The sequence below is a fragment of the Hemicordylus capensis genome, chromosome 4, assembly GCF_027244095.1.
Source record: "Hemicordylus capensis ecotype Gifberg chromosome 4, rHemCap1.1.pri, whole genome shotgun sequence".
Lineage (NCBI taxonomy): Eukaryota > Metazoa > Chordata > Lepidosauria > Squamata > Cordylidae > Hemicordylus > Hemicordylus capensis.
The window spans coordinates 50,402,592-50,430,131 of NC_069660.1; the positions used below are offsets into that span (position 1 = coordinate 50,402,592).

The window sequence follows — 27,540 nt, forward strand, 5'->3', positions numbered from 1 at the left end:
GAAGTTTTAAGAATATAGTCTGCTTCAGTTTAGAAAATAGGCGAGAACCACTGACTTCACTGAAACAGCCAATATATCCCTGTTTATTTAAATGATGTAAGAAAGGCTTCAAAAGTTAGGAGTGCTTTTTCAGAGTTACATTCCTACATAGTTTGTTAAAAACAATCACAAAAGGTTTTGAGATAAACCAAGCCCCATCACAAATAATGAGAAACACATCTCTCCATTATCAGATGAAATTAGTTTTTTGCATTTAGCCATGCTTTTGATGAGTTGATGGATGCACATTACAGTACAATTATACAATTTAAAACAAAAATATGTACCTTTAAAGAAAACAAATTTGCCATCAGATCTTTCATAGGCAGCATCGATTTTGGCAGGGAGGCCTTTCCAAAACTGTTCAATCTGCATGGGATAACCCTCTTGGACACGATTATTACGGAGTCGCCAAAACCAGCGGTCCTACAAAATGGATGTGCAATCCCCCATTTACAGTTTGAAACGATCCAGTCAAAAATTTTACCACTTCAGATTACCATCTCATTCAGTTTAATGTGTGGATCAATTCTTAGTTATGGTTCTGGTATTCTAGAGCTTTCTACCTGCTATCTGAAGACATGGCTACTCCCAGCCACCGTTTTGGCATGTTCTGAACTACAGGGAATTTAAAAGCAGCAGCAGCAGCAGCAGCAGCATTCACTTTCCACAGTTGCGCCACAGCAGGGACCACAATTAGACTCTGCAACTGACTCAACATTTGGTTGATCCAGCCCTGCCTTTCATACATAGATTCGAATCTAGAGCAAGGGTTCCTAACCTTGGATCCCCAGATGTTTTCACAGCTCTCATCATCCCCAGCCACAATGGCCTTCAATGGCCAACACTTTTGCAATTTTCTTGAAGGACAGAGCTTTAAAACTTTAATTAGCTGACAACTGCAGCTAAGACCTAGCTTTCAAGTAAACACGCTCTATATATTCTAAATAGCCAATAAAACCAGTTATGAAGGTAGAATGGCAGCAGGAGAGGGGGTGCTTCCCAATGTATCGAACGGAGGAACAGAAGTAATAGATGTACACTCGGTACAAAGAGCTCCTGGCTCTCAAGGAATAAATTTGTTCCCTTGAAGCCAAGGTGACTGACCTGGAGAAACACAGGAAGACAGATGTATGTGGATGAGACCCTCAGGGATGTGAGAGGCATCCCACTCACAGGCTGAGAGCACCTTTGCTGACATGGAGGATGAATGTCTCAGGGAAGAAGGACATCAGTCTGAGAAAGAAGGGAATGCTCCCTTAGAAGTGACCCCTTTCCTTTGGTGATGCTCCTATATCCTCTTGAACAGAGGATACTCCTCCAGGGGTTGGGGGCCTCTTATTAGTGGGTGATTCAGTCATCAGGGGCATAGATGGATGGATTTGTGACCTGTGCGTAAACCACACAGTGATTTGCCGGCCTGTGCGAAGGTTGTGGATGTCACACAGTGTCTTGATAGGATGTTAGGCAGTGCAGGGGAGGAATCAGCATGTTGGCACCAGTTATGTTGGGAATTAAGTCGAGAGGTTCTGGAAGACAAATTTAGGCTGCTAGGTAGCATATTTATGTCCAGGACCCGCAGGATAGTGTTCTATGAAGTGCCACCTGTTTCATGTCCAGGGCTAGTGAAACAGGTGGAACTGAGGGGTCTCAATGCGTGGATGAGATGGTGATGATGGGAGGAAGGGTTTAGATTTGTTAGGCACTGGGATAAATTTTATTTTATTTATTTTATTTATATACTGTCCTTCCAAAATGGCTGGAGAAGCAAATCAGAGAGGCGTCAAAGAGAAGACAGAGCTGTAATAATGGTTGACGTCAACTAGTCATTCATTGGTTGGTTTTGCCGTTGAGTTGGTGTCGACTCCTGGCGACCACCACAGAGCCTTGTGGTTTTCTTGGTAGAATACAGGAGGGGTTTACCATTGCCATCTCCCGCGCAGTAGGAGATGATGGCTTTCAGCACCTTCCTATATCACAACTGCCCGATATAGGAGTTTTCCATGTTCTGGGAAGAACACCAGCAGGGATTCAAACAGCCGCCTCCTGCTCTCTAGGCAGGTTACTTCCCGTTGCACCATCAGGTGGCTTAGTCACACATCAGTCCTCTGCTAACTGAGCAAAGATTACCTTTTAAAAATGGTGATTCTCTTTATTTAGCAGGGGGAGCACAACTGGCCCTATCCATCCCCAGCACAACATCCCTCCAGTGGCTGTTACTGGTGTCTTTCTTGTGTTTCTTTTTTAGATTGTGAGTCCTTTGGGGACAGAGAGCCATTTAATGTATTTATTTTATATCTATGTAAACCGCTTTGGGACTTTTATTGAAAAGCAGTATATAAATATTAGTCATCATATTCATATTCAATTACCCTCACATAGATTGGGGGTAGTGATAGAGAAGCCAAATTTTGAAACATGCTAAGTTACTGTGCCTTAAAACAGTTGGTCATGGAACCAACCAGAGAAAAGGCGACCTTGGACTTAATCCTGAGTGGTGCCCAGGACCAGGTGTGAGATGTCAGAACTGTAGAACCATTGAGGACCATAGTGTTATCCAATTCAGCTTATATGCAAGTGGAACACTGCCAAAGAAGTCCAACAGTGATGTGTTGCACTTCAGAAAAGGAAACTTCTCAAAAATAAGGGGACTGGTAAAAAGGAAGCTGAAAGGGTAAGTCAGGAAGGCCAAATCACTCTAGAAAGAATGCAACTTATTTAAAACCACAATAAGAGAAGTTCAGTTGGAATGTAAACCAAGAAGGAGGAAAGGTACCACCAAGTTCAGGAGAACACCAGCGTGAATAAAAAGTAGAGTGAGGGAAGCTATAAAAGAGAATAAGACTTCCTTCCAAAAATGGAAGTCCTGCCCAAATGAAGATAACAGAAAGGAACATAAACTCTGGCAAAAGAAGTGCAAGGAAACAATAAGGGATGCAAAAAGAGAGCTTGAGGGAGATTATAGGTAGAAGTGTCAAGGGGAATAACAAAAACATCTTTAAATTGAATTAAAATTAAACTTCTTTGATTTTAACTGTAAATTGATTTTAATTGTTTTTATTTTAATGTAAATCGCCATCCATTATTGGAAGGGCGGCATAGAAATCACATGAATGAATGAATGAATCAGAAGCAAAAAACCTGCCATGAAGGCGATTGGACCCTTGGGTGATAAGGGCGTGAAAGGAGGGTATGGAGATTGCAGAGAAGCAGAATGTTTTCTTTGCATCTGTCTTCATGGTGGAGGATACTGAACATATGCCCGCTCCGGAACGGAGCTTCTCAGGCTTGGAGGCTGAAGGCCAATTTGAGGTGACGAGAGAGGATGTTCTAAACTGTCTTGAAAAAACTAAAAATTAACAAATCGCCAGGTTCAGATGGCATCCACCCAAGAGTTCTGAAGGAACTCAAATTTGAAATTGCTGAGCTCCTAGCAAAAATACATAACTTGTCCCTACAATCAGGCTCTGTCTGTACCAGAGGTCTGAAAAGTAGTTAATGTATTGTTAAGTAGCTTAACTTAACTTAGCTGGGTAAATTGATGGAACACATACCTAAGGGCAAAATTGTTAAACATACAGAAGAACAGGCCTTGCTGAAGGAGAAACAGCATGGCTTCTTCAAGGTAAAGTCTTGCCTCCCTAACCCTTTGGAGTTCTTTGAGAGTGTCAACAGGCATGTGGATAAAGGTGATCCGGTTGACATAGTATACTTGGAATTCCAAAAAGCTTTTGATAACGTTCTCTACCAAAGGCTCTTGAGTTAACTAGCAGTCATGGGATAAGGGGACAGGTTCATGTGTGGATTGGTAACTAGTTGAAGGACAGAAAACAGAGGGTAGGAATAAATGGACAGTTTTCATAATGGAGAGGAGTAAGAAGTGGAGTCCCCCAGGGATGTGTACTGGGACCAATGCTCTAACTTGTTCATATATGATGGGGTAAGCAGTGAAGTGGCCAAATTTGCAGATGACACTAAACTATTTACAGTAGTGAAATCCAAAACAGATTGTGAGGAGCTCCAAAAGGATCTCTCCAAACTGGGGGACTGGAAAACAAAATGGCAAATGCAATTCAATGTAAGCAAATGTAAAGTGGGCAAAAAATATTGTTGCAAAAAACCAATATTGTGGCAAAAAAAAACCCAGCTTCACATATACATTGATGGGGTCTGAGCTATCAGTGACTGAGCAGGAGAGAGATCTTGGGGTTGTGGTGGACAGCTTGTTGAAACTGTCAACTCAGTGTGCAACAGCTGTGAAAAAGGCAAATTCTATGCTAGGGATCATTTGGAAGGGAATTGAAAATAAGAATAGTAATATTTATAATGCTCTTAGACATATTCCGTATGGTGTGGCCACATTTGGAGTACTGCATACAGGTCTGGTCACCGTATCTTAAGGAGGACATGGTAGAACTGGAAAATGTATAGAAGAGAGCAACCAGGATGATCAGGGGTCTCAAGCATCTTCCTTATGAGGCAAAGCTACAGCATCTGGGGCTTTTTAGTTCGGAAAAGAGGCAATTACGGGGAGACATGATAAGGATGTATAAAACTGTGTATGGAGTAGAGAGTGTGGACAGAGAAAATTTTCTCTCACACACAGCTAGAACAAGGGGTCATCCTATGAAACTGAAGGTTCAGAAATTTAGGACCAAGAAAAGGAAGTACTTTTTCATACAGTGCATAATTAATCCATGGAATTCCATGCCATGGGATGTGGTGATAGCCACTAACTTGGATGATGTTAAAGGGGGTTTAGACAAATTTATGGAGGACAAGTCTATCAATGGCTACTTCTCTGGTGGCTATAGGCCACCTCCAGCCTCAGAGGCAAGATGCCTCCAAATACCAGTTGCAGGGGAGCAGCAGCAAGAGAGAGGACATATCCTCACCTCTTGCCTGTGGGCTTCTCAGACACATCTGGTGGGCCACTGTATGAAACAGGATGTTGGACTAGATAGTCCTTGGCCTAATCCAGCAGGGCTGTTCTTATGTTAACATCTGGGGACTCAAGGCTGGGAAACCCTGATCTAGAGTACTACTGAATTCAATACATTTAACTGGGATGGTGATGCATTTTGCAAATCACAGAGGGGGGAAAGTAGAAATAATAATTTTGTAGAAATTATTAAGGTTTTATAACTATTAATTTAGCAGAAATATTAACTTTCTTTTAACTTTTTTATTTTTCCTTTTGGTATGAAGGAGGATGTAAAAGGAATAGAAACTGGCACTTCAATGTTTATTGTTTTTTAGGGCTATCATTATTTTCAAATTAGCATTTTATACAAAGGATTAAGAGTAGAGTCAAACTAGATGTTATGCTAAATGCATCATCTTTCCATTGGTTTTTTACTTTTAAAAGAAATAGCAGTTTTAGGGAGGGGGCCAATACAGATAGGGACCATGTTGCCCAGGAGAGTTTTAAAAAGTCCTTTTTACAGTCCTGATCTGAACTAGACTCCCAAAGCAATTTGCCTTGGGAAAGAAACTGCAGTGAGTGCAAATAGTGAATCTGAGCCCAGTATGTATTGAGATGTGTGGAGACAGGGTGAGCTGGTCTTGTGGTAGCAAGCATGTGCTGTCCCCTTTGCTAAGCAGGGTCTACTCTGGTTTGTATTTCAATGGGAGACTACACGAGAGCACGGCAAGCTATTTCCCTTAGGGGATAGGGTCGCTCTGGGAAGAGCACGGGTTCTAAGTTCCCTCCCTAGCATCTCCAAGATAGGGCAGAGAGAGACTCCTGCCTGCCACCTTGGAGAACCCGCTGCCAGTCTGGGTAGGCAATACTAAGCTAGATGGACCAATGGTCTAACTCAGCATATGACAGCTTCCTATGTTCTTATGTTCCCACTGATACTGCAATCCCAATCTAAACCCCCTATACACAGCTATTTTTCTTTTTAAGTTAAAAGGGGGGAAACTACAAATACATTTCATGTCACATCTAGTTTGACATTAAGAAACTTTTTAACAGAGTGAGAAATCATTTTGCAAACTCTTCATCCAGGGTTTTTCTAAGATGTGTTGTAGTCTCAATAGCCTTCAAATGTTTTCCAAAAATAAACAGGAAAACCACTGTTTTAGCACCACTGATCAGCAAAAAGACTGACACTGTTGTAAAAATATCTTCCACATGTGCTTCATTGCACATGGTTTTGCCTCATTCATTTCAACTGAAGCAGGAGGTCTATCAGACAGAAGAGCTTTTTATGTGAATTGGAGTTCCCACATTCAGAAAGAATTGGTAGAGCAGAGGGAATGCTGAAAACCTAATCACTTTACATCTGCAGGGCTGTAAGCCACACACACAAAAACTTGAAAGCGAGTGAAAATGAATACTTTTGTTCTAAACTGAAGAACAGTTTAGCTTATTTAGGTATCACCGAAGGGGAAACATTATTTTTATGCTCATAAGAGAAACGCAAGCTAATCCACTGCGTGACACCTACCAATAAACCAAATTGCATAAATGAAAGCAATACCAGATGATTTTGTTGACAACTTGTAATTATGTTTACATGCACTTGCAATATATGGAAACAGTTCTGATAGGACATGGCTTTTACTACCTTAAAAACAAACATTTCTCCTCTAAACAGAGCTACTGTATTGAAGTTTCCATCACATATGTTGGGTTTACTGCCTGGAGCAGAAGCCCTATCTAAAGGGGGTCTAGGAGGTCTTGAATGTCTGTCATGCTTTCTGTCTGAACTGGAATGGATTCTACGGGCAGGTAGGGTTGGTAAAGGTCTGGTGGGTTCCAGTGGCTCAGCAGGTGGACCTAAACAAAAGAAAAGAAGAAAAAACTAATTAACAGCCTGAATATTCCCCAGTCACTTAATATATAGCCACAAAGCCTGAGCACTTTTTCCTAAGGATGTTCCAGACATCTTTCCTTTCTACACAGACTTCAACACAATCCTCAGCTTGCAAATACAAGCCTTGTTAGCTAATTTGGCTGTATGAGCACACCTGGTCTGCTTTTTAGTATAATCTACCAACAGTATCTGCACAGAAATTGACTTGTCGATCAGTTCAGCTTTCTGTCCCCAAGGCTACCATGTTTTAGTCCTTTACATCATGCTCTCCCAACACCTTAATTCAAGAGCTTCGTGATAGCCAAAAGGTTCCCATGTCCCTCAAGCAGAATGTGACCAATTATTTAAACAATAATTGCTCTATTATAGTGTCTTTGTCTTGACAGCTATTCCCAGTATCTGCCATTGTCTTTGCTATCTATCATCCTGGGGCCTAGATTACTAGTTCACCAAGCTTATATCAAGTTTATGTAGGTTTTATTTCCTCACCAAAAACCTTGTTGAAATGAATGTTCTATTGCCAGAGTCAGAAGAGGGTATAGGATGGAGTGGCTACCTCCTGGATGCTTTCCTGACTGAGCGGGAGGAAGTGGTATAAAATCCCATGGCTTACCCTAATGCTTTGAAGCCACCATCGGATTTTACACTTCCTCCACTGGGCAGGGGGGGAGGGAGGGAGAGAGGGAAGGAGGGAGAGAAGAGGAGGGGGCAGATGACAGGTGACTGACAGCTTTCCCTCCCCTCCCTCCCTGGTGAATTTGCACACAGATGCCAACTTCCAGAAGGCCTAGGAGGAGTTTGCCAGTGGCGTGTTCTCCAACCAAGCTTTGCGCACAGCAGCTGCTAATGTGGCCACTTGGGCAGTGAGCAGCGCCTTCCAACCATAACGGGAGGCAGGTTGGAATTAGCGGCTGTCTTTAATCAGCCGCTGCTCTTCCTCTGGCTGTATCCCATGATTTACACAAGAGCACCAGGTTCTTGCAAAAAGAGAGAGAGCAGAAAATAGTCTGCCTCTGTGCAAGCCACACTTGTATAGCTGCAATCCTATGCACTCTTACTTGCGAGGAAGCCCATTGAACTAAACCGTTTACTTTTGAGTAAACCCAACAAACATGCAACTGTTCTCAACACTTTAAAAATCAGCTACTATTTTGTAACGCACATACAACGCTTTAAACCTGAATTGCCAAGATACGATCCGAATGCAGGCTGTTGCTCTGTGAACGGAATGTTGCTGTTCCCGTATGCAAGACGGTGTCCAAACCCCAATTGTACGAATGCACACCAAGCCTATACATAGCGAAGCAATTTTAAGTTGCCGTATGGAAAGCACCCTGGTGACGGACATTAACAGCTTATTCCAGATGTTGCAAATTGAAACAGCCTACTCAGGGCCAACCTAGACACAACATTCAATGAGACCAGATGTTTTTAGTCCTGCATGTATGTATGTTTGTGGTAAATAGCAGCCACGGGGTGTGTGAACTAGACTAGGACCACAATTTAGCATTGGGGAAATCAACATTTTGCCCCACCACGGTCTAAATGCAGATTTAGGGGTTGGGAGAGACAGCTATTTCAATACCATGCACTTCCTGAGTGTTTGGGACAGCAAGAGGAATTTAAACAAAGTGAAAACTACCTTACCATAGATCTTCTGGATTCCTTGAAGATCGTCCTGTGGCAATTTAAAGTTGTGTGTTTCCATGTACTGATAGAAAGGAGCCATGATGGCACTGGGGTCATTGGAGTGCTCAAGGCCTAGCGCATGACCCAGTTCATGCACCGCAACCAGAAAGAGATCATTTCCTACAGAGGCAATACGTATAACTATTACTGTCTACAACATGTCAATAGCATCAGTCACAAACCCTCTATACATTCTGAAGAATTAAAACACTATCTCACAACTGCAAAGACTGAGCTTCTCTTTTTAAAAAGAAGCTTCCACAGAGCTGAGACACACCTAGCTCTAATCTGGATCATGTATTGTGTCTCTTACATATTGGCTTACCTACAGAGCAAGAATGCACCAGCACAGTGAGAGAGCAGCCTAATGGAATTTCCCAACTAACTGTAATGAAAAATATTGAAGTGCAATGATCCATGAACTAAAAATGGGCTACAGTGGTATTCAATATATTTTAGTTTTGGTAACTCTCCAGGTAACCAGAAATGGCAACTTTAACATGATCTGTTACAAACTATGAGCAGTGTTGAAACGATCAAGGCTTGATGCATGTTACTGCAACAGCATGAACCCTGAGCACGCAGAAGCAGATTTGGGGAGTGTCAACACTGCCATCACAGCATATGCAATAGGCTTCCTCTGTGGATTGGTTGTGGCACATGGCATGCCAGCATTCATACCAGCACAGTAACTAACCATAAAATTGCACACATTATGGAACCCCTAGCAGGCAGAAGCCATTTTCACAGCAATCACACCACCACTGTAATGCCTAAATTGAGCCACACAAGAGTTTTATGAAACACACTTGTATTTATGCAATTTCTATCTTGCCTTTCTGTACAATGAGTAAGGTAACTTAACCTATAACACAAAACAAAACCAGTACTCAAACCAGGATCTGTACATGCCTATTAAAAACAAATCTTTAAAAATTGGGAGGGAGACTTACTGAAATTATTTTAAAAACCCTGAACATTTTTTGAAGAAATAAACAAGAGACCATTTTGCCCCAGCCTGAGCAATTTACATCCAATTATCTTCCTCCAGCTTTGTGTAACAGCCTCAGAGGGTGGCTGACTTCATACTGTGGTATTAGCTACAAGAAGAATATACTGGGGATTTGAAGGATTTATATTTCCTACATAATCAGCATAATTAGAAGAGAGCATTTTGCACAGAAGTCTTGTTTTAAAAATTAACATTATTTATAGTGCAAACTTTGCTGGAAAGACAGCATGTCTCTGCACAAGATATAAAATCAAATCTTCTGAAAAACCACCAACTCCAAAGATATTTTGGCCTAAATTGAACAATACTCTATCTTCTCTAGGCACAGAGGGTGAGTGAAATTATGCCTTTTCAGTCCACCCAATGGACTCACTTATCTCATCTCTGAAACCCCCAGACATTTGCACATGCTGAACATAAAATTTGGGCAAACCCAAATTGAATGATCTGAATTCCAAAGCCCAGGAAATCACTATGCAACTTGGACCAAGATGTATTTGATTTTAGGTGTGAACACCCTATTCAAATGTTACACCTACACATGAACATCTATAGGTTTTGAGCTGCAACAACTTCATCCATGGGCAAAATAGGAAAGTGTGATCTTACTCTTACACTACACAACAGGGGAAAGGTAAGGGTGAGTAACACAGGAACAGAGCTGTCAAACAGCTTGATATCTGCATAAACTCAGTGTACCAATCTCAAGGAAGGAAGAGAGAGAGAATATACATGGGTGGATGGACGAAGGCCAGACTGAAGAAAAACTAGCTTAATGTACCAGCATTCCTGGGGATGAATGCAGAAGAAAGGACTAGGCTGAGTATGCTCATACATAAGAACAGCCCTGCTGGATCAGGCCCATCTAGTCCAGGATCCTGTTTCACACAGTGGCCCACCAGATGCCACTGGAAGCCTACAGGCGGGAGTTGAGGGCATGCCCTCTCTCCTGCTGTTACTCCCCTGCAACTGGTACTCAGAGGCATCCTGCCTTGGAGGCTGGAGGTTGCCTATTGGCCTCCGACTAGTAGCCGTTGATAGACCTCTCTTCCATGAAGTTATTTAAGCCCCTCTTAAAGCCATCCAGGTTGTTGGCTGTCACCACATCTTGTGGCAGTGAATTCCACAAGTTGATTATGCACTGTGTAAAAAAATATTTCCGTCTGCTGGTCCTAAATTTTCCAGGAATCAATTTCATGGGATGACCCCATGTTCTAGAGTTATGTGAGCGGGAGGAGAATTTCTCTCTATCCACTTTCTTCACACCTTGCATGATTTTATAGACCTCTATCATGTCTCCTCGCAGTCGTCTTTTTTCTAAACGAAATCGCCCCAGGTGTTGTAGCCCTGCCTCATAAGAAAGGTGCTCCAGGCCCCTGATCATCTTGGTTGCCCTCTCCTGCACCTTTTCCAGTTCTACAATGTCCTTTTTTAGATGTGGTGACCAGAATTGTATGCAGTACTCCAGGTGTGGCCGTACCATAGTTTTGTATAAGCGCATTATAATATTAGCCGTTTTATTTTCAATCCCCTTCCTAACTATCCCTAGCATGGAATTAGCCCTTTTTACAGTTGCCGCACATTGAGTCGACACTTTCAACGAGCTGTCCACCACAACCTCAAGATCCCACTCCTGGTCAGTCACCGACAGCTCAGATCCCATCAACGTATACTTGAAGCTGGGGGTTTTCGTCCCAATGTGCATCACTTTATACCTGCCAACACTGAAATGCATTTGCCATTTTGTTGCCCACTCACTCAGTTTGGAGAGATTCTTTTAGAGCTCCTCACAATCCATTTTGGATTTCACTACCCAAAAGAGTTTGGTATCATCTGCAAATTTGGCCACCTTGCTGCTTACCCCTACTTCTAGATCATTTATGAATAAATTAAAGAGCACTAGTCCCAGTAAAGAGCCCTGGGGGACCCCACTTCTTACTTCCCTCCATTGTGAAAACTCTCCATTTATACCTACCCTCTGTTTCCTGTCTTTCAACCAGTTAGCAATCCACACATGTACTTGTCCCCTTATCCCATGATTGCTAAGTTTCCTCAGGAGTCTTAGATGAGAAATTTTGTCAAAAGCTTTTTGGAAGTCCAGGTATACTATGTCAATTGGATCACAATCATCCACACACTTGTTGACACTTTCAAAGAACACCAAAAGGTTTGTGAGGCAAGATTTCCCTTTGCAGAAGCCATGCTGGTTCTCTCCAAGCAGGGTCTGTTCTTCTATGTGCTTTACAATCTTATTATTGAGGATGCTTTTCATCAATTTGCCTGGAACAGACGTTAAGCTAACCGGCCTGTAATTTCCCAGATAGCCCCTGGATCCCTTTTTAAAAATTGGTGCTACATTTGCTACTTTCCAGTCCTCCGGTACAGAGTCTGATTGCAAGGATTAGTTATATATTTCAGCAAAGAGGTTGGCAATTTCACATTTGAGTTCTTTGAGGACTCTTGGATGGATGCCATCCGGCCCTGGCGACCTGCTAGTTTTCAGTTTTTCCAGACAGTTTAGAACATTTTGTCACTTCTATCTGACTCAGTTCTTTAGCCTCCATCCCCGAAAAGCTTGTTTCAGGAACAGGTATATGCTCAGTATCCTCTCTCATGAAGACGGACACAAAGAACTCATTTAGCTTCTCTGCATCTTCCATATCTTCCTTAATAATCCCTTTCACTCCCTCTTGTCTAACGGTCCAACTGCCTCTCTGGCAGGTTTCCTGCATCTGATGTATTTAAAGAAGTTTTTTAAATTCTCCTTGGTTTTCGGCCTTCACCCGGTGGCCATTATGGAGCCCACGCGCCTACATACTTGGCCTCTGTGTGGGTGCGCGGGCTCCATAATGACTGCTGGGCTGCCGGGCGAAGATTGAAAACTGGCTGAAGAGCAGGCGAACCAGCCAAGGGGGACATGAGGAAGGCCAGCGGGTGGAGGAGGAACCACCGCACCCCCACCCCCCGCTGCCTCCAGGAACTCCTCCGAAGTGAATAAAGGTGGTTTTTGTTTTGTTTTTTAAAATTAAAATGGTCCGCGAACCCCCTGGGACGAAACCAAACTGGCGATGGGTTTGAGGGGGTGCCGGGCCAAACTGGCCTGGTTGGGCCAGTCAATTCCATGCGCATCCCTAGTGAGGATAATTGAAACCATCCATTAATACTGCCCTGCCTCTCCTTGAAGCCTCTCTGATTTCCTCCTGCAACTCCCAGTCACTGTCAGAGTTTTGATCCAGAGGGCAATAGCACGTCCACAGCAGCACATTTCCTTTCAGGCCTTGTATTGTCACCCACAGAATTTCTGTGGAGGACTCCGGTCCACCTAGGTTTTCTGTTTTGTTAAATTCTATCCCTTCTTTAACATACAGTGCTACTCCACCTCCAAGGTGCCCCTCCCTGTCCTTTCTATAGAATTTATATCCAAGGATAACAGTGTTCCACTGGTTCTCACAGTTCCACCATGTTTCTGTTATGCCTACTATATCTATTTCTGTGTTAGCAACCAAGCTTTCCAGCTCACCCATCTTGGCTCGGAGGCTTCTGGCACTGGCACTGGCACATAAGCACCTATACGCTGAATCTCTCACCTGTTGTATGCTATCTTTCTTTTGACTCTTTGACCATCCAGCACAGCCTTCCGTCTGCTCTTTATGTGGTTCTGCTCTGTCCCCTTCTGTTTTATCTGAATCCTTTGCAACCTTGCACTTTAAAGGATGGCATTTGCCGAACCGGACACTGTCCAGCTCCTGCTGGCTATTCCCCAGGTGTCATTTTAAAAGATGCTGTGCAACCTTTTTTTATTTTAAGCACCAGCAGTCTGGTTCCATCTTGGTTCAAGTGCAGCCCCGTCCCTTTTGTACAGGACTTGCTTGCCCCAAAATATGTCCCAGTGCCTAACAAATTTAAACCCCTCCTCCTGAACGTCTCATCCACACATTGAAGCCCCTCAGCTCTGCCTGCCTCACTGTATCTGCACGTGGAACAGGTAGCATTTCTGAGAATGCTACCTTGAGGGTCCTGGACTTCAATACGCTACCTAACAGCCTAAATTTGGCTTCCAGGACCTCTCGACTACATTCCCCCACATAGTTGGTGCCGACGTGCACCACGACAGCTGTCTCCTCCCTATCACTGCCTAACAGCCTATCCAGACGCTGCGTCCTCAACCTTTGCACCAGGCAGGAAAGTCACCATGCGGTAAACACGCAGGTCAAAAATCCATCTCTCTATACCTCTAATGATCAAATTGCCCACTACAAGGAGGCCCCCACCCTCTGGAGGAGTATCCCATGTGCGATAGGATATGGGCTCATCATCCATGGAAGGGGTCCCTTCTAAAGGAGCATTTCCCTCTTCCTCAGACCGATGTCCTCCTTCCCCAAGACCTTCGTTCTCCAAGAGCAGCGGAGCTATCAGCCCTGGAGTTGGATGCCTCTACCATGTCCCTGAAGGTCTCATCCGCATGCCTCTCTGAGATTCTCCAGATCTGCCACCTTGGTCTCAAGGGAACAAACTTGTTCCCTGGGAGCCAGGAGCTCCTTGCACTGAGCACACACCCATGACTTCTGCCCATGGAGCAAATAGTCATTCATGCAACACTCTGTGCAATACACTGGGAGGTGCCCCCTCTCCTGCTGGCTTTCTAGTTTCATATGGATTTTGTTGGCTGTTTACAATAATTAGAGATAGTTTATTACAAGGATAGGCCTCTGCTGTAATGGCCAGCTATTTAACTGTCCAGATAGCCTTTCTCAAGCATATGAGGGAGGGATTTGTACTTACTTTATCTTCTCCACTGGGCTCCTTGTGATCAATGGAGCTTGTTTCAGGCTCCCGCGCACACTTCCCGCTAAACTCCTGCAAAACTCCAGCATCCTGTTTGCTATCTCTGTTGCCTATGCTCTGTTCGCTATGTTCTCGGGCCTTCACCTCTTATGTAGAGAATAGGCTTCCAACTGAGACACAGGATGTGTCTGAAAGGAATGTGGGGCCTCCCCCAGCCCTTGCGTACTCCACCCCCCTCCAGGCAAGGACAAACTAAAACATAGGAGTTTGCTCTGTGCAAATGTCTCCACATGCCTCTGGATCAAATGATCCTCATGCCTCTGGATCAGTGTTCCCTCTAAGGCATGCATGTGTGCGTGCGCTCACACGGTTTTTGATGTCAGCTCAGTTAATTTTAGATCCCGCTCAGGTTGAATCAGGAAGCCCCCACTCTGAATGCACACGCAGACACACTGCCTTGATACTGCCACCCAGAACAAAAGTCATTCCGCACAAAGATGAAAAAAATTAGAGCGAACACTGCTCTGGATTCCAGATAGGAACATAAATTGGGGGTCTCTTTATCATACTTGTCCTTATTTGGAAAGTCTTTGGAGCAACTGATTACAAAAGAACATAAGAACAGTTCTGCTGGATCAGGTCAACGCCCATCTAGTCTAGCATCCTGTTTCACACAGTGGCCCACCAGATGCCTTCAAGAAGCCCACAGGCAGAGGGTGAGGGCTTGCTCCTTCTCCTGCTGTTGCTCCCTTGCAACTGGTATTTGCTCGCATCTTGCCTCTGAGACTGGAGGTGGCCTACAGCCACCAGACTAATAACCATCGACAGACCTGTCCTTTATGATTTTGTCTAAGCCTCTTGTAAAGCCATCCAAGCTAGTGGTCATCACCACATATACAGGAGCAAATAATCATAAGTTACAGAAACGATTGTAGGAGAGACCACAAAGTTCAGTAGTAGTAGTGGCTTAACATTCTACAAAATAGCTATGTTTTGGAAGAAAAGAACATTATAAGATAGCAGGAGACCAGTGTTCCCTCTAAGGCATGTGTATGTGTGTGTACGCGCACACACAAGGTTTTTTAAAATGTCCGCTCAGTTAATTTTAGATCCTGCTCAGGTTGAATCAGAAAGGCTCCACTCTGAATGCACATGCGCACAAACTGCCTTGATACTGCCACCCAGAACAAAACTCATTCCGCACATAGATGAAAAAAATTAGAGGGAACACTGCAGGAGACTAAAACAACTGAGACAGTAAACAATAGTAAGCAGTAAACAATGTTATAAATTGCTTAATGTTAACAAAGTGTTAAGGAGCTTTCAAGGAATCACTGGCTTACATCCAGACTAGTGGATCATGTGGTTGAGCAAGAGCAGGGCTGCACAAGTCAAATACCCTGGAACCAACCATGACTTGATAGGCAGGGGCCGAGGTATGTTTTCAGCACATTAATGATTACATTAAAATTGATTATTAAAAATATTAATGAAAGCAAGTATTAGTTACCCAGAGCATGAGGAGGGAAGAGGAGGCTCCTAGCAATCTTTCCACTTCCTTGGCACTTTCAAGTCAGTTTAAAATGGGGTTGACCCCCACCAGGTCCATGGAGCCAGGCAACATTTTGCACCTCACCTCAAGCATCACAATACTTGGGGCCAGCCCTGGGGCCAGCCAAAAAGTCCCCACGGGCCGGATCTGGTCCCCGGGTCTTATGCTGTGCAGGCCTGAGCTAGAGGGAGGACACAGTGAACAGAAAGAAAGGAACATCTGTTGCAGATGAGCCCTTGCGCTGGCAAGTGTTGACAAGTTGCACAGCAAATCACACAACTTTGCATGCATTGAAGAAGTGTGCGGAGCTGCACAAATTCTTGTTGTACTAGTGCAACACTAGTCTGGATGTCAGTCACTGGCAACAACAAGAGAAGACCCTTCACATCAACCATATCTCAGCCACATGCATTCCATGGGGACCGATCACTTTGTTCAGACTAAATGAAGTACTTTTTGTTATTCATCATTATTCTGAGCAAGCGGCATTATCTTTTAATCCTTCATTCACCTCCAACCTTCAGAAAACTCTCTGTCCCCATGAGCTAACAGCTGTACTTAGGAGACAAGCAATTAGTCAGACAGATTTCTTTCTAGTAAAAAGGCGGTGGATTTACAGAGTTGGCAGGACAATTGGAAGCGATAGGATTTATTAATTATTTGAAATCCTCATGATTTTGAAGATTATCAGTATCTACTGTGGTTGAAAAGTATTGAGCTTTCCCTGCTTTGTGAAAAATACTATAAACAACATAATCTGAGAGTATCTTAAAGGCTCAAGCCCACACATTTCTTCTGCATAATCCCCACTGCACATTAAGGTCATCTGAAGAGGTCTGTCTCCAGTTACCACCGGTATATCTGGTGGCGACAGAGGCAGGCCTTCTCTGTAGCCGCTCCTGGGCTGTGGAATGCACTTCCTGCAGAAATCTGTAATTTGAATTCCTTATTGGCTTTCAGGAGAGACCTCTGTTTGGCCTGGCCTTCCAGGGTTTTTAAATAGTTATAAATGGTTTTAATGTTGTAACCTGGTTTTTCAGGGTTTTTAAACTGTTTTGATTGTTTAATTGTTGTTTTATGGTGTTCTATAATCTATAAAATTAACTGTTGGTTAATTTTAATGGTTTTGTTTTAATTGTAAACTGCCCTTAGCCATTTTGGAAGGGCAGAATAAAAACTGAACAAACAAACAAATGAATAATAGCTATGTATACTGTTAGCCTTTAGATGTTAGACCACATAAAAGAAGAAAGGCCTTAGAACACTCAGAACAGGGTCATATAGAGAAGGGGTATGCAAACAGGCTCAAAATCAAACCAGTTCAGTTCAAAGGTTTGGGGTCGAGCCAACCCTCCTCTTCCCACTGGTTTGGCTCGACCCCAAACCGAAACACACACACCCCAGTTTGGGGGTTCAACAAGCCTTTAAAAAAAAATGTGCTGCTTCGGGGGGGCTTCTACAAAGTGGTGGGGGGTGTCATTAGAGGTTCCCCCTCCCCCTGCCAGCCTTCTGGACTTTAAAACCCACCAAGTCCGGGCATCTTCGACCCTTTCCGGGCCTATTAGCTGGTGCTGTGGCCATTTTGGAGGCTGCCGTGACTGCACAGAGGGGATTTTTTTTAAGGCTTGTCGAATGCCGCCCCCCCCCAACCAAACCAAACCGGGTGGGGTGGTTTCTGAAGGGGGCCAAAACCAAACCGGGCCAGGTGGTTTTGTGCACATCCCTGATACAGAGTCTGTTTGTGCTACATTAAATTTAGCAAATACAGAACCAGTTTTTCCTGATCCTTTCCCTCCATAGAGGACTGGAGTCCGCACAAAACAGTGCTGCCCAGTCCCAATCCAGAGAGGTGGTTCAGAAAGATACTAGTTGATGATACTGAAAACCACTGAGGTCCAGCAAAACCAAGACATACACACTCCCCCTGCCTAGATTCCATCATGAATTGACCAATCAAGGTAATCAAGGCAGTTTTCATCCTGAACTGAGGCCAGAAGTCATTAAAATGGGTTCAGATTATCCATCTCATCCAAAACCACCTGTAACTTTGGTGGTGTAAGGTTTGAGGGGACCCTGGGATAGGATTTGAAGATGCACAGCCCCCTCACACCTGACGGAATGCCCCAACTCCACGCCATTCTCTGGTCAAGCCAATGTGACCTGATGGTGTCACTACATCACTTCAGTGAGGCATGGCTGTCCCAATACCAGCCTTACCTCACTCAGCCAGCAGCCTGCTGCAAGTTGGGGTCAGTGGATGGGGGCAGGGAAAGACAGCTGGTGGCCCCCAGGCACTCCCCCTCATCTCCATTGTAGCCACACCCCTGTGAAGCTTCTATAAGCCAGGATAGGTGGAGACAGTGTAAGGGTCAGAAGCATAAGTGGTCAGTTTAACCCACTACCAAATACAGTGCTGTTTTTGTCCACTTCCTCACACTGAACAAGTTGATAAGTATCTATTGCAATAGAATAAGCAGTTTCATCAGACACATCTGCAGCTAGATCTTAACAGCAACTCCACTAAGTTTTTACTAAAAATTACTCTGCATTCTCCCAAGCAAATGGATCCGAGAGTAGCCATTACATCTTAACTCTGTCAGAAGCCCAATACTTCTGACTGGGTTGGCTTAGGGCAGTGTACATGGTAACAACCCTGTGAGATGGGCTAGGCTAAGAGATAAGTAGGCGTGGCTGAATGGGGATTTGAACTCAGATCTCCCTGGCCCTAGTCCAACCACAACACCACACTGTCAATCTGCCTTGTTTCTTTTGGCAGCAAACCCATTTTATTTCTCTTACATGGCACCCTCTAACATTTCAGCACATCCATATTATATTGTGTTGCAGGACTGCATGCTCAGCAGTTATAGGGGTACAGCTTCTGACCTTGAAAAATAAGTATTGTTGTGTTGTCCACCAGTATCAATCAAATTTGGGGTCAATGCTTCAGGCTTCCTTCCTCCTGAAAGTCTACTGCTGAATGAAATTTCATTTTTTAACACATTCAATTATAAAAACTGTACTGATAGAGATCTTACCATCATGGTTAGAATTTCCAAGTGTCCATGGCTCATCAGAGTCAAAATGAGTATCACCTCCTATTCCTGGTCCAGGAAAATAAGCATGGGCTAGGAATCCACCCTCCCCATCAAAAGGAGAGCTGTCACCATGAAAACCAGATGCAAAAAATATCATGATATCTGCCTCTTTTCTGTCACTTTTAATTTCATAATAAGGAACTTCTTCAAAGGTCAGTGGAGTCACCCTCTGCCAAACATCAAACGCTTGCCGAATGGCTTTCCTTGTATCAAGTTCTCCAACCTTGGGCGTATAGTTGTGTACACTGCGTGAAGAAGAGAAGGAATTTAAATAAGGGTCATATGCTACGATATTAAAAGCATATATTTTAATCTAATTAGCAAACTAAGTTTTGAACCCTTTGATATCTTTTGAGAAACTTTCAGGTATGTTATTAGGTTTAGAAATCTCCTCTCTACTAATTTGGGTTTTTTGTTTAGAAAACAACTAAAATATGGTCATGAATTTCAACAGCTAAAGCATATTATCAGATATCATTAGTAAAAGCCTTTTATTTTTTCAGTACAGATCTCAGTATATTCTAAATCCAGAACATCCAAAGATGAACAGAAGAGGAACACATGCAGGACTTCTTCAGAGAGCACTTCCAGAGCACCTGAATGGGTATTGCTATCAGGGATATTTATATACCACTTTGCAACAAGAGTTCTCAAAAACAAGTTTACATAGCAAAAGATAAGAGGAAATAGTTTACTGTCCCAAAAGGGCTCACAATCTTAAAACAACAACAACAAAACAAAAATTGGGGTGGGGGGAGAGAACCAGCAGCAACAGTCACTGGCAGCACTGGCTTGAGTTATAGTGCCACCCAGATGCTGCTGGCCACGTCCTCCCTCACGCCATTGCTGGTGTCAAGGGTGGCACCAGTCCCCCTGATGCCAACGCTTCTTTCTCATTGCCCTTGCTCAGCCTCTCCTAGCTTGCAGTCAGTTTGCTAGCTGGATGGTTTTCTTTCTTTCTTACTCTTTTGCAAGAGAGAAAGGGAGCCATCTAGCTAGCAAACTGGCTGCGAGACAGGAGAGGCTGAGGAAGGGCAGTGTGAAGGAACATAGGGAGCTGCCATATACTGAGTCAGACCACTGGTCTAGCTAGCTCAGTATTGTCTTCACAGACTGGCAGCGGCTTCTCCAAGGTTGCAGGCAGGAATCTCTCTGGAGCAGTTCTATCTTGGAGATGCCAGGGAGGGAACTTGGAAACCCTTCTGCTCTTCCCAAAGCAGCTCCATCCCCTGAAGGGAATATCTTACAGTGCTCACACACTTTCATATGGAATCAGGGTGGAACCTGCTTAGCTAAGGGGACAAGTCATGCTTGCTACCACAAGACCAGCTCTCCGCTGTGAGAGAGAAGGAGGATGTGCAGGCATCAGGGGGAAGGGCCAGTCTGCCTCCCCCCATCCCCATGACACCTGTGTGTCCACTGTGTCACCCTTCCCCAACCTCTCCTGGTTTGCAGTGAGGGGCAATGCATTGTGGGGAGAAAGTGGGGACAGCAAGGAGCTGCAGCGTGGCAGAAACAGTAGGCAGATGAAGCGGCACCCATGGGTGGTGGGGCAGGATGCTTGCACCCGCCACCCCAGTGTGCAGGCACCACCTGAGGTCATCACCTCACCTTGCCTCATGGACAAGCTGTCCCTGGCCACCTTGGGAGGAGTGCAATGCTGGGCTAAATATGCTCCCTGCTAGATTTTCAAAGCCAACACTTTGAAAAAGTGCCTCTTTGCCCAGTTAGCAGCAGTTTAGACGGCTTTAAAGAAGAATTACACAATCCCATGGAGTATAGGGCTATCAACAGTTATTAGCCATGATAGCTAAATAGAACCTCCATATTCAGGGACAGTCTTCCTCAGATACCAGCTATTGGGGGCAAACAACAGGGAAGAGCTCTTTCTTTCATGCTTTGCTTGTGAACTTCCTGGAGGTATTTGACTGGTCACTGTTGGAAAAAAGATGCTGAATCAGATGGACTCTTGGTCTAATCCAGGAGCATCCCACCTTTCCATCATGGAACTGAGATGGCCTACATGAGGTTGCCCTGCACTGAGTGGACGGACTTAGACCCACACAGATGTCCACAAGATGGCTATATCATGTTCTCTCAGAACATGCCCTGCACTGAATCTGGAAAGTGAGCCATGCAGATTGCACTGGCCTTATCAGCTACATAGACTTGATGAAACTGAAGCTGCTAGCATTTCTGGACAATGGAGAGCAAACTCAGCACTTTCAATCTCCACAATACTGTAGGAGCTTTCCCAGACAGCAGGCTTCACCATGGGTTTTCTGTGAGGCTTTACTGCGAGTTTGAAGTTGCCCCCAAAAACCAACACAAAAAGTGGATTTTTTTAAACTCCGGATATAAATCGGGCTACACTCTAGCGAACATTTTATTGGAATTCTCTATTGGTAGATATACATTCTCATGTTAACCTATTTTTCCTTCTTTCTTGATTCCATCTTCCATAGCCATTCTACCTGGCCTTTTAAATTAAACCAACCAACTCCACCTTCAATATACCCATTGATGAAAAACCCGAATTGTGTGTCAAGTGCTCCCTGATAGCTTGCAGGGACTTTGTGGTAAATTTAGTCAATATGTGCACACACACACACCTCTGTTCCGAAGAGAAGTGAACTAAAAGCCGGGTGTAAAAATCTTCCAGGAGATTGCCACAGTCTCCATCCAGGAACAGGAATTTCTGGAGATTTTTTAGAAGTCCTCAAAGAACATGCATTGTTATCAAAAGCTCTACACAGAAGCAAACCGAGGAAGCGTGCCCAAGGACAGTGGGACCCACCAACTGCTAAAGGTATTTTTCTCACCACTGGGACCACTTGTTGGGATTCACTCCAGGATCACCCCCTTATGAACTTCGGAAGAGTCAATAGATATCGAGTACAGAATCTTCTAGCACTGTTGGCTTCTTCTGTGAATAATGGTGACTAATTCAGAGACCTTAACTGACTCTGTATACTTCTAGTCACAAGAATGTATTGTCATAGATTTTGTGTGGGATGGAAAGCATATGAAATGTAATAGCATCATACAACTCAGTGGATTGCTTTCATCTAGAATACTGTGATCAGCATAGATGACAACCAAATAACAGGATACTGAAAGATTAGAATAATGTCAGTAAAGGATAAGAATGAATACGGATTCCCACATGAGGGAGGTGGGTTGGGTGAGAATAGAACAATCAAGATTTTAAAAATCTATGAGTCCATAGGAAGGAACTTAATAATAAATAAATAAAAATAATGTATGAGAAAGAAAAAGGATATTGGGAGTGAATGTTTGTATTATACAATATCTCCCTCTCATTTGTCTTAAACTCACCCCAGATTCAAAGCAGGGCTCACCGAATTATGAGAGGGAGATATTGTATCTTTCTCTCATAATTCAGGTCTGAGGATTAAATTTATGCAAATTACCTCAAGTAAACAAGCCCTTGACATAATGGCAGTTCGTACCAACTTGATCTTCCACCATAATCATAAAGTCTTTTTCAGATAATCACTTCTCTCTAGGATAGAATTCCCTCTCTTTTCAATATGACTAACATTATTTTGGTTTAGGTTTAAGACTGACATGAAATATATTAACTATCTTTGTCCTTTACTGATCAACTAGTAGTGTAATACTATGAGTCATCTATTATATATTTGGGAGAATTTGTGCAAAATAAAGCTATACCTCCCAAGTACCTACAGATATCAAATTTGGCATACACACTCCTGCCACTGAAATTAGCAGAATGAACTATTTTTTACCCTAGAATATGCTTGGGGAAATGTTAAAAAATGTATTTTTAAAGAATAAGTTCTGAACATAATCATATTTTAACTGTTTTTGTTTTCAACAGATTTAGTACTCAGTCAGATCAATAATTAAAAAATGACATCATGCCCAAGAGAAGATCTTTCTCAGATTCAAAATAACTATGAATCAAATTTACCATATATGGTAATTATTCAATAAATTGAATGCTGTTTGAAGTTGAAATCCTACAAATTTCAAATTGTTCTTTTACTTCCCTTTTGCAAGCACATGAACATTCTAACAACATATATTTAATTTATTGAACTTTCCTATAAGTGTAATCTATGCAAAATGACTTTGTCCAGACAATGATGGACACACACACACAGGCAATGGTGAGGGCCAACAGTGCTCCTCCATCTGCTCTGAAAGTGCACCTGCAAATTAGTACATATTTGGGAATTCAGGAGTTCCATGACTGATACTCAGAAAACAATGTGGAAAGTGTTTCCTGAAGACTGAAAAATTGAAAAACACAGCAGTAAGTTAACCATTGGAACCACAGCTATCTAAAACACCAATGCTTAAAAAGAGATTGTAGTCATTAGCAACAATCTCATATTTGTATTCATAACAGCCACTAGAGGGAAGCACAAGCACACATTATTAGGTCTGACTTTGAATTCTAAGCACAAACCTGCACACATGGAAAATACTAGCATTTAAGACCTTGTGTCTCTAGTTGAGTAACTACCAAATGTTCAGCTAAAATGTTGAAATAATGCATTCTGGAATCTTACTAGAAATTGACATGAAACTTGAGGCAATCAAATGGAAATCTGCTTTTTCTTTATAAATATATAGGGATCAGCAATTTGCATCTTGCAACTGCTCTAATTTAAGCAACATAACAAAAAACTGGCAAGAGATGAGTTTTTCAAACCATTTTCCTGTGCTACTTCTTACAAAGCAGTTTTGAAAACAACTGGTCCATCTGGCTTAAGACTGTACAGAAAGGGGAGAAGTTTGTCTAGTCCAGCAATTGCCTTGCAGGCCCAACACCTCTTTCAACCTGTAGACTCTCTCTGGATCTTTAAAAAACAAAATAAAAATAAAATAGAAATAAAATAAAATAATAAGGAACAAGAGGCAGTGTAAGAAAATGTTTCAAGAACAAAATGATGTACAAATACTGTAATGGGTTTATCTTAAGGTGCTGTTCTGTGAATGGACAAACTTCCTTTCATGCAATGGAAGAGGGATGATTTTTGCCCATCTCATTTCCCTCTGCAGCCCCTTGTGCCCCCCACATTTGCTCCTGAGGGCTGGGAAACCCTCCAAAACAGGACTTCAAATGGCAAGGTAGTGGGGAGGGGCTGCATATGCAGCAAGAAAAAGACAGGAATCAAATTGCTCAGCTTGCACAATTGCACAGACACTTTAGGGTACAACCCAATGTCATGTTAAAGGATAACGGTGCTTATGGATGCATATCATGATGAAATGTGTTGCCCTAGTACATAAGAAATGGCGACCACTTTACTAGTAAACTATTATCTAGTGGTTTCCTTCTCTGATCTGTACCAAGTGGGTAAATTAAGTCATTATAGCTACTTCCCTGATCCTCTACGAGCATTCTGAGAGATGATGCAATCTCCTTTTTCCAATGGAAGGGTATTGCTAATTTAGCAGCTGCTATTAGATTGATAATTGCTTCCATGCTGTGTGCATAAATATATGATATGTTCAGATATATCCAAGCACATGCAGCAGATCTTTAGGAATATCAACCATCTGTAGCTTTAAGAATGCCAGCACAAATGTTTATACTACTGCTGCACCACCTGCATTTGCCCAACACTCCATCTGCCCACCTTTCTCTCAATCTGCTGCAATAAGGAGGACTCTGCTTGTCCCATTGCAAACCAGCAAAAAAGGTGGGTGATGGAAAGCGCCATGACTGCACTCGCTTGATGCCTGGCCTGGGAGCCCTTAAAAACAAAGGCAGAACTTCCAGATGGGAACTGGCAACCCTCCATGGGCACACAGAAACGAGACTTACAAGGAATTTCATATTTACTTCAATGGAAGGGACAACTTGCATGCAAATAAATGTGTGCATGGATGGTTCAAAGCCCACACACATCATGGCAAAGCATACATGGGATCTGGAAGCCTTCCTTGAAGCCCATGTTAACATTTAAAACCTCCTTTTCCAGCAAGGTCAATAAGGTATAGATTGGAACCATAAATACAGAACCTTCCATTAAAATCCACCACTTCGGTAGACAGGAAATGTAGCATTCTGCCTGAAGGGAACTTGGTAATCACTTCTATCTTGTGAGTTTAGAATAAATTAAGAAAGAAAATAAGTATCGGTTGCTTTTTGAGCTACATTTAGCAGGAGTAATGTGTCAGACGTTAGATCAAAGAAAGCAAAAATAAACGATTAAAGGATTTATTTTCTCCTTTCTTTCTTTCTTTCAAAAGAAAAGGTCATGTCATCTTTTGAACAAAAAGTTGGTCAGATGGGAGGGTCTTTTTCTCCTTTTCCCTTCAACGTTTACCAATTAGTTTCTTTGTAGCGCAACATACCCAGGGCAAGCTGAGGAGCTGTTACAAAAAATAGTCCAAGGATTTTCAGTAATACAAGGTAAGAGCCATACAGAAGACTCGTGATATGCTATAAGATGGGGAAATGTCTTATTCAACCAAACATAAATATTTCCAACTTCAAAATGCACAAATATATTAAACAATCTATAGGGAACCTGTCATCATTTCCAAAACACATCAATTCTACACCCTCCTTCAATTTCTATGCAACCTTTAAAACATCAAGAGAAACCCAGATCTTAACATATGCTACAAGAGCCACCAGAGAATAAACACACTCCTAGAGCACCTGAAGCGACCTCATACTGAGTCAGATCATTGATCCTTCAACGTATTATCTACACTGACTGGTAGCAGTTTCTTTTCCATTTCAGATGGAAATCTTTTCCAGTTCTATCAGACAGATTTCAGAGAGTGAACCAGGGACCTCCTTCATGAAAGGTATATGCTCCACCACACAGCTACAACCCTATCCCTCTTACAAAGAAAAGGAATGCTGGTGAGATGAATGAAAGTTCTAATATCATCTGCAGAGCTTTCAGATATGTTTCTCTCATTCATACTCAAAGCCACTTAGTGAAGTAGACTACCATTTTACAATAAGGACCCAAGGCTAGGAGATAATGACTTGCCCTGGCCCACACAAATCCAGGACTAGGAATCTGCTCTCCAACTCCAAAGCTATCTACTGGACCATGGTAACTCTTAGAACTTAGAATGGAGGGCAAGCAATGTCAGAACACATCTGATTACCCTCTTGTCACATGTATGTTGTAACTGAAGCATATATCGTTTATGTTCTGTTAACAAAAGCACAGTTTTGTATGTACATTTACTCCACTAGTGCTTATTTATTACATTCATATCCTGCCTTTCTTCCCTCATGCAGTGCATATAGGTTTTTCAGGCAGTCACTCATCTAGGCACTAACCAGACCCAGATCTGATTAGCTTCAGCAAGGTGGCTATATCAAATGTCCTCAGACCATGCCCTAGGGCCTAGTGCTGAAATATTTTGTGGAATGCCCCATGAGCCTCTGAAGTGACTAATACCCCCTGGTATTTAAAATCTTTACAATATTTAGGACTATTTTGGAAACAACTTGTATAAGAGAGGGCTACAGCCACTTGCACTTGATTGATGCAATTTGAATGAATGAAGTGCACATAAACCCACTTTTAATAGCACTTACCTGACATTTCCTTTGTTCTCTCCCATGGCGGGGGGAAAACCCACACATATATACAAATCCCTTGGCTACTGTCTCATAAATCATGAAATGAGCTTGGCAATAATCAAGCTTGAAGAAATAGCACATTTGGACTTCATTTGACTTACATCCTTTTCTGCTTGAGTGTTTAGTATAAACTGCTATCACACATTCAACCTGTTTCTGCAACCACGGGGGCTTTTTTTTTTAATATATAAAGTCAAGAGGTTTAGGAGCTTAAAACTAATTAGAAGGCCTCTCTAAAATGCACAGGGGGTAGAGCTACATTACTTCACTGAAGCCATGCAGTCAAGCAACTAGATTATTTGGAGGCCCACTTTGTGAATGGAGTCAGGGGAGCAGGCCAAGACCCGACTCCCATAACTTAAAATGGCCTGCTAGCAAAGTGCCTTGTTGCTACCCATACCATGCCTTAGGCTTTTTGTGTGTTGAAAAATGTTTACCCTGACTACCAACAAAAGATAGAGGTGCTCAAGGCAGCTTACACGATTAAAATAATTAAACAAAAACTAGAACTGGCAATTTGGTGGCTAGACAGTACCTGCTTGGGGGACAGATTTGCCCTAGGGACCTCAAATTAGTGATCCCTACCAAAATGTCCACCCTTGGATTTTAAATATAACCGAGACTATCAGAAAAAATTACCCCAAAATGAGCAGGTATCCTGGCAATTTGTTACACATTACATGACATATATACATATATTCATGTGTGTACATACAGAGAGAGACACACACAATGCTACAAAGCAATATCCATGCACTGAAGTGAAACTAAGTCAGTGGATTATACCTGTATGTGATATGCTTCTGTCTCCATTTTTGTCCAGTTAGTGCATATCGCTTATTCCTTCGTCTATGGCTTAGATGTGGATGATCAGGAACACCACAACGAGGTTTCTTCATCCAGCTGAAAAACAAAATACCCAATAT

The 27,540-nt window shown here is 42.7% G+C and overlaps 1 protein-coding gene across 7 annotated transcripts in view; it reads right to left on the minus strand.

The window, feature by feature from the left end:
• Positions 1–27,540, minus strand: part of MMP24 (matrix metallopeptidase 24) — a 46,440-nt gene that overhangs the window by 2,270 nt on the left and 16,630 nt on the right. For all 7 annotated transcript variants that reach the window (XM_053243591.1, XM_053243592.1, XM_053243595.1 and 4 more), the window contains 5 exons: positions 27,401–27,517; positions 18,940–19,244; positions 8,511–8,672; positions 6,615–6,826; positions 327–465 (listed from right to left, as the gene is read on the minus strand). In XM_053243591.1, coding sequence (XP_053099566.1) covers positions 327–465; positions 6,615–6,826; positions 8,511–8,672; positions 18,940–19,244; positions 27,401–27,517 — 935 coding nt within the window. The remainder of the gene's footprint in view (positions 1–326; positions 466–6,614; positions 6,827–8,510; positions 8,673–18,939; positions 19,245–27,400; positions 27,518–27,540) is intronic.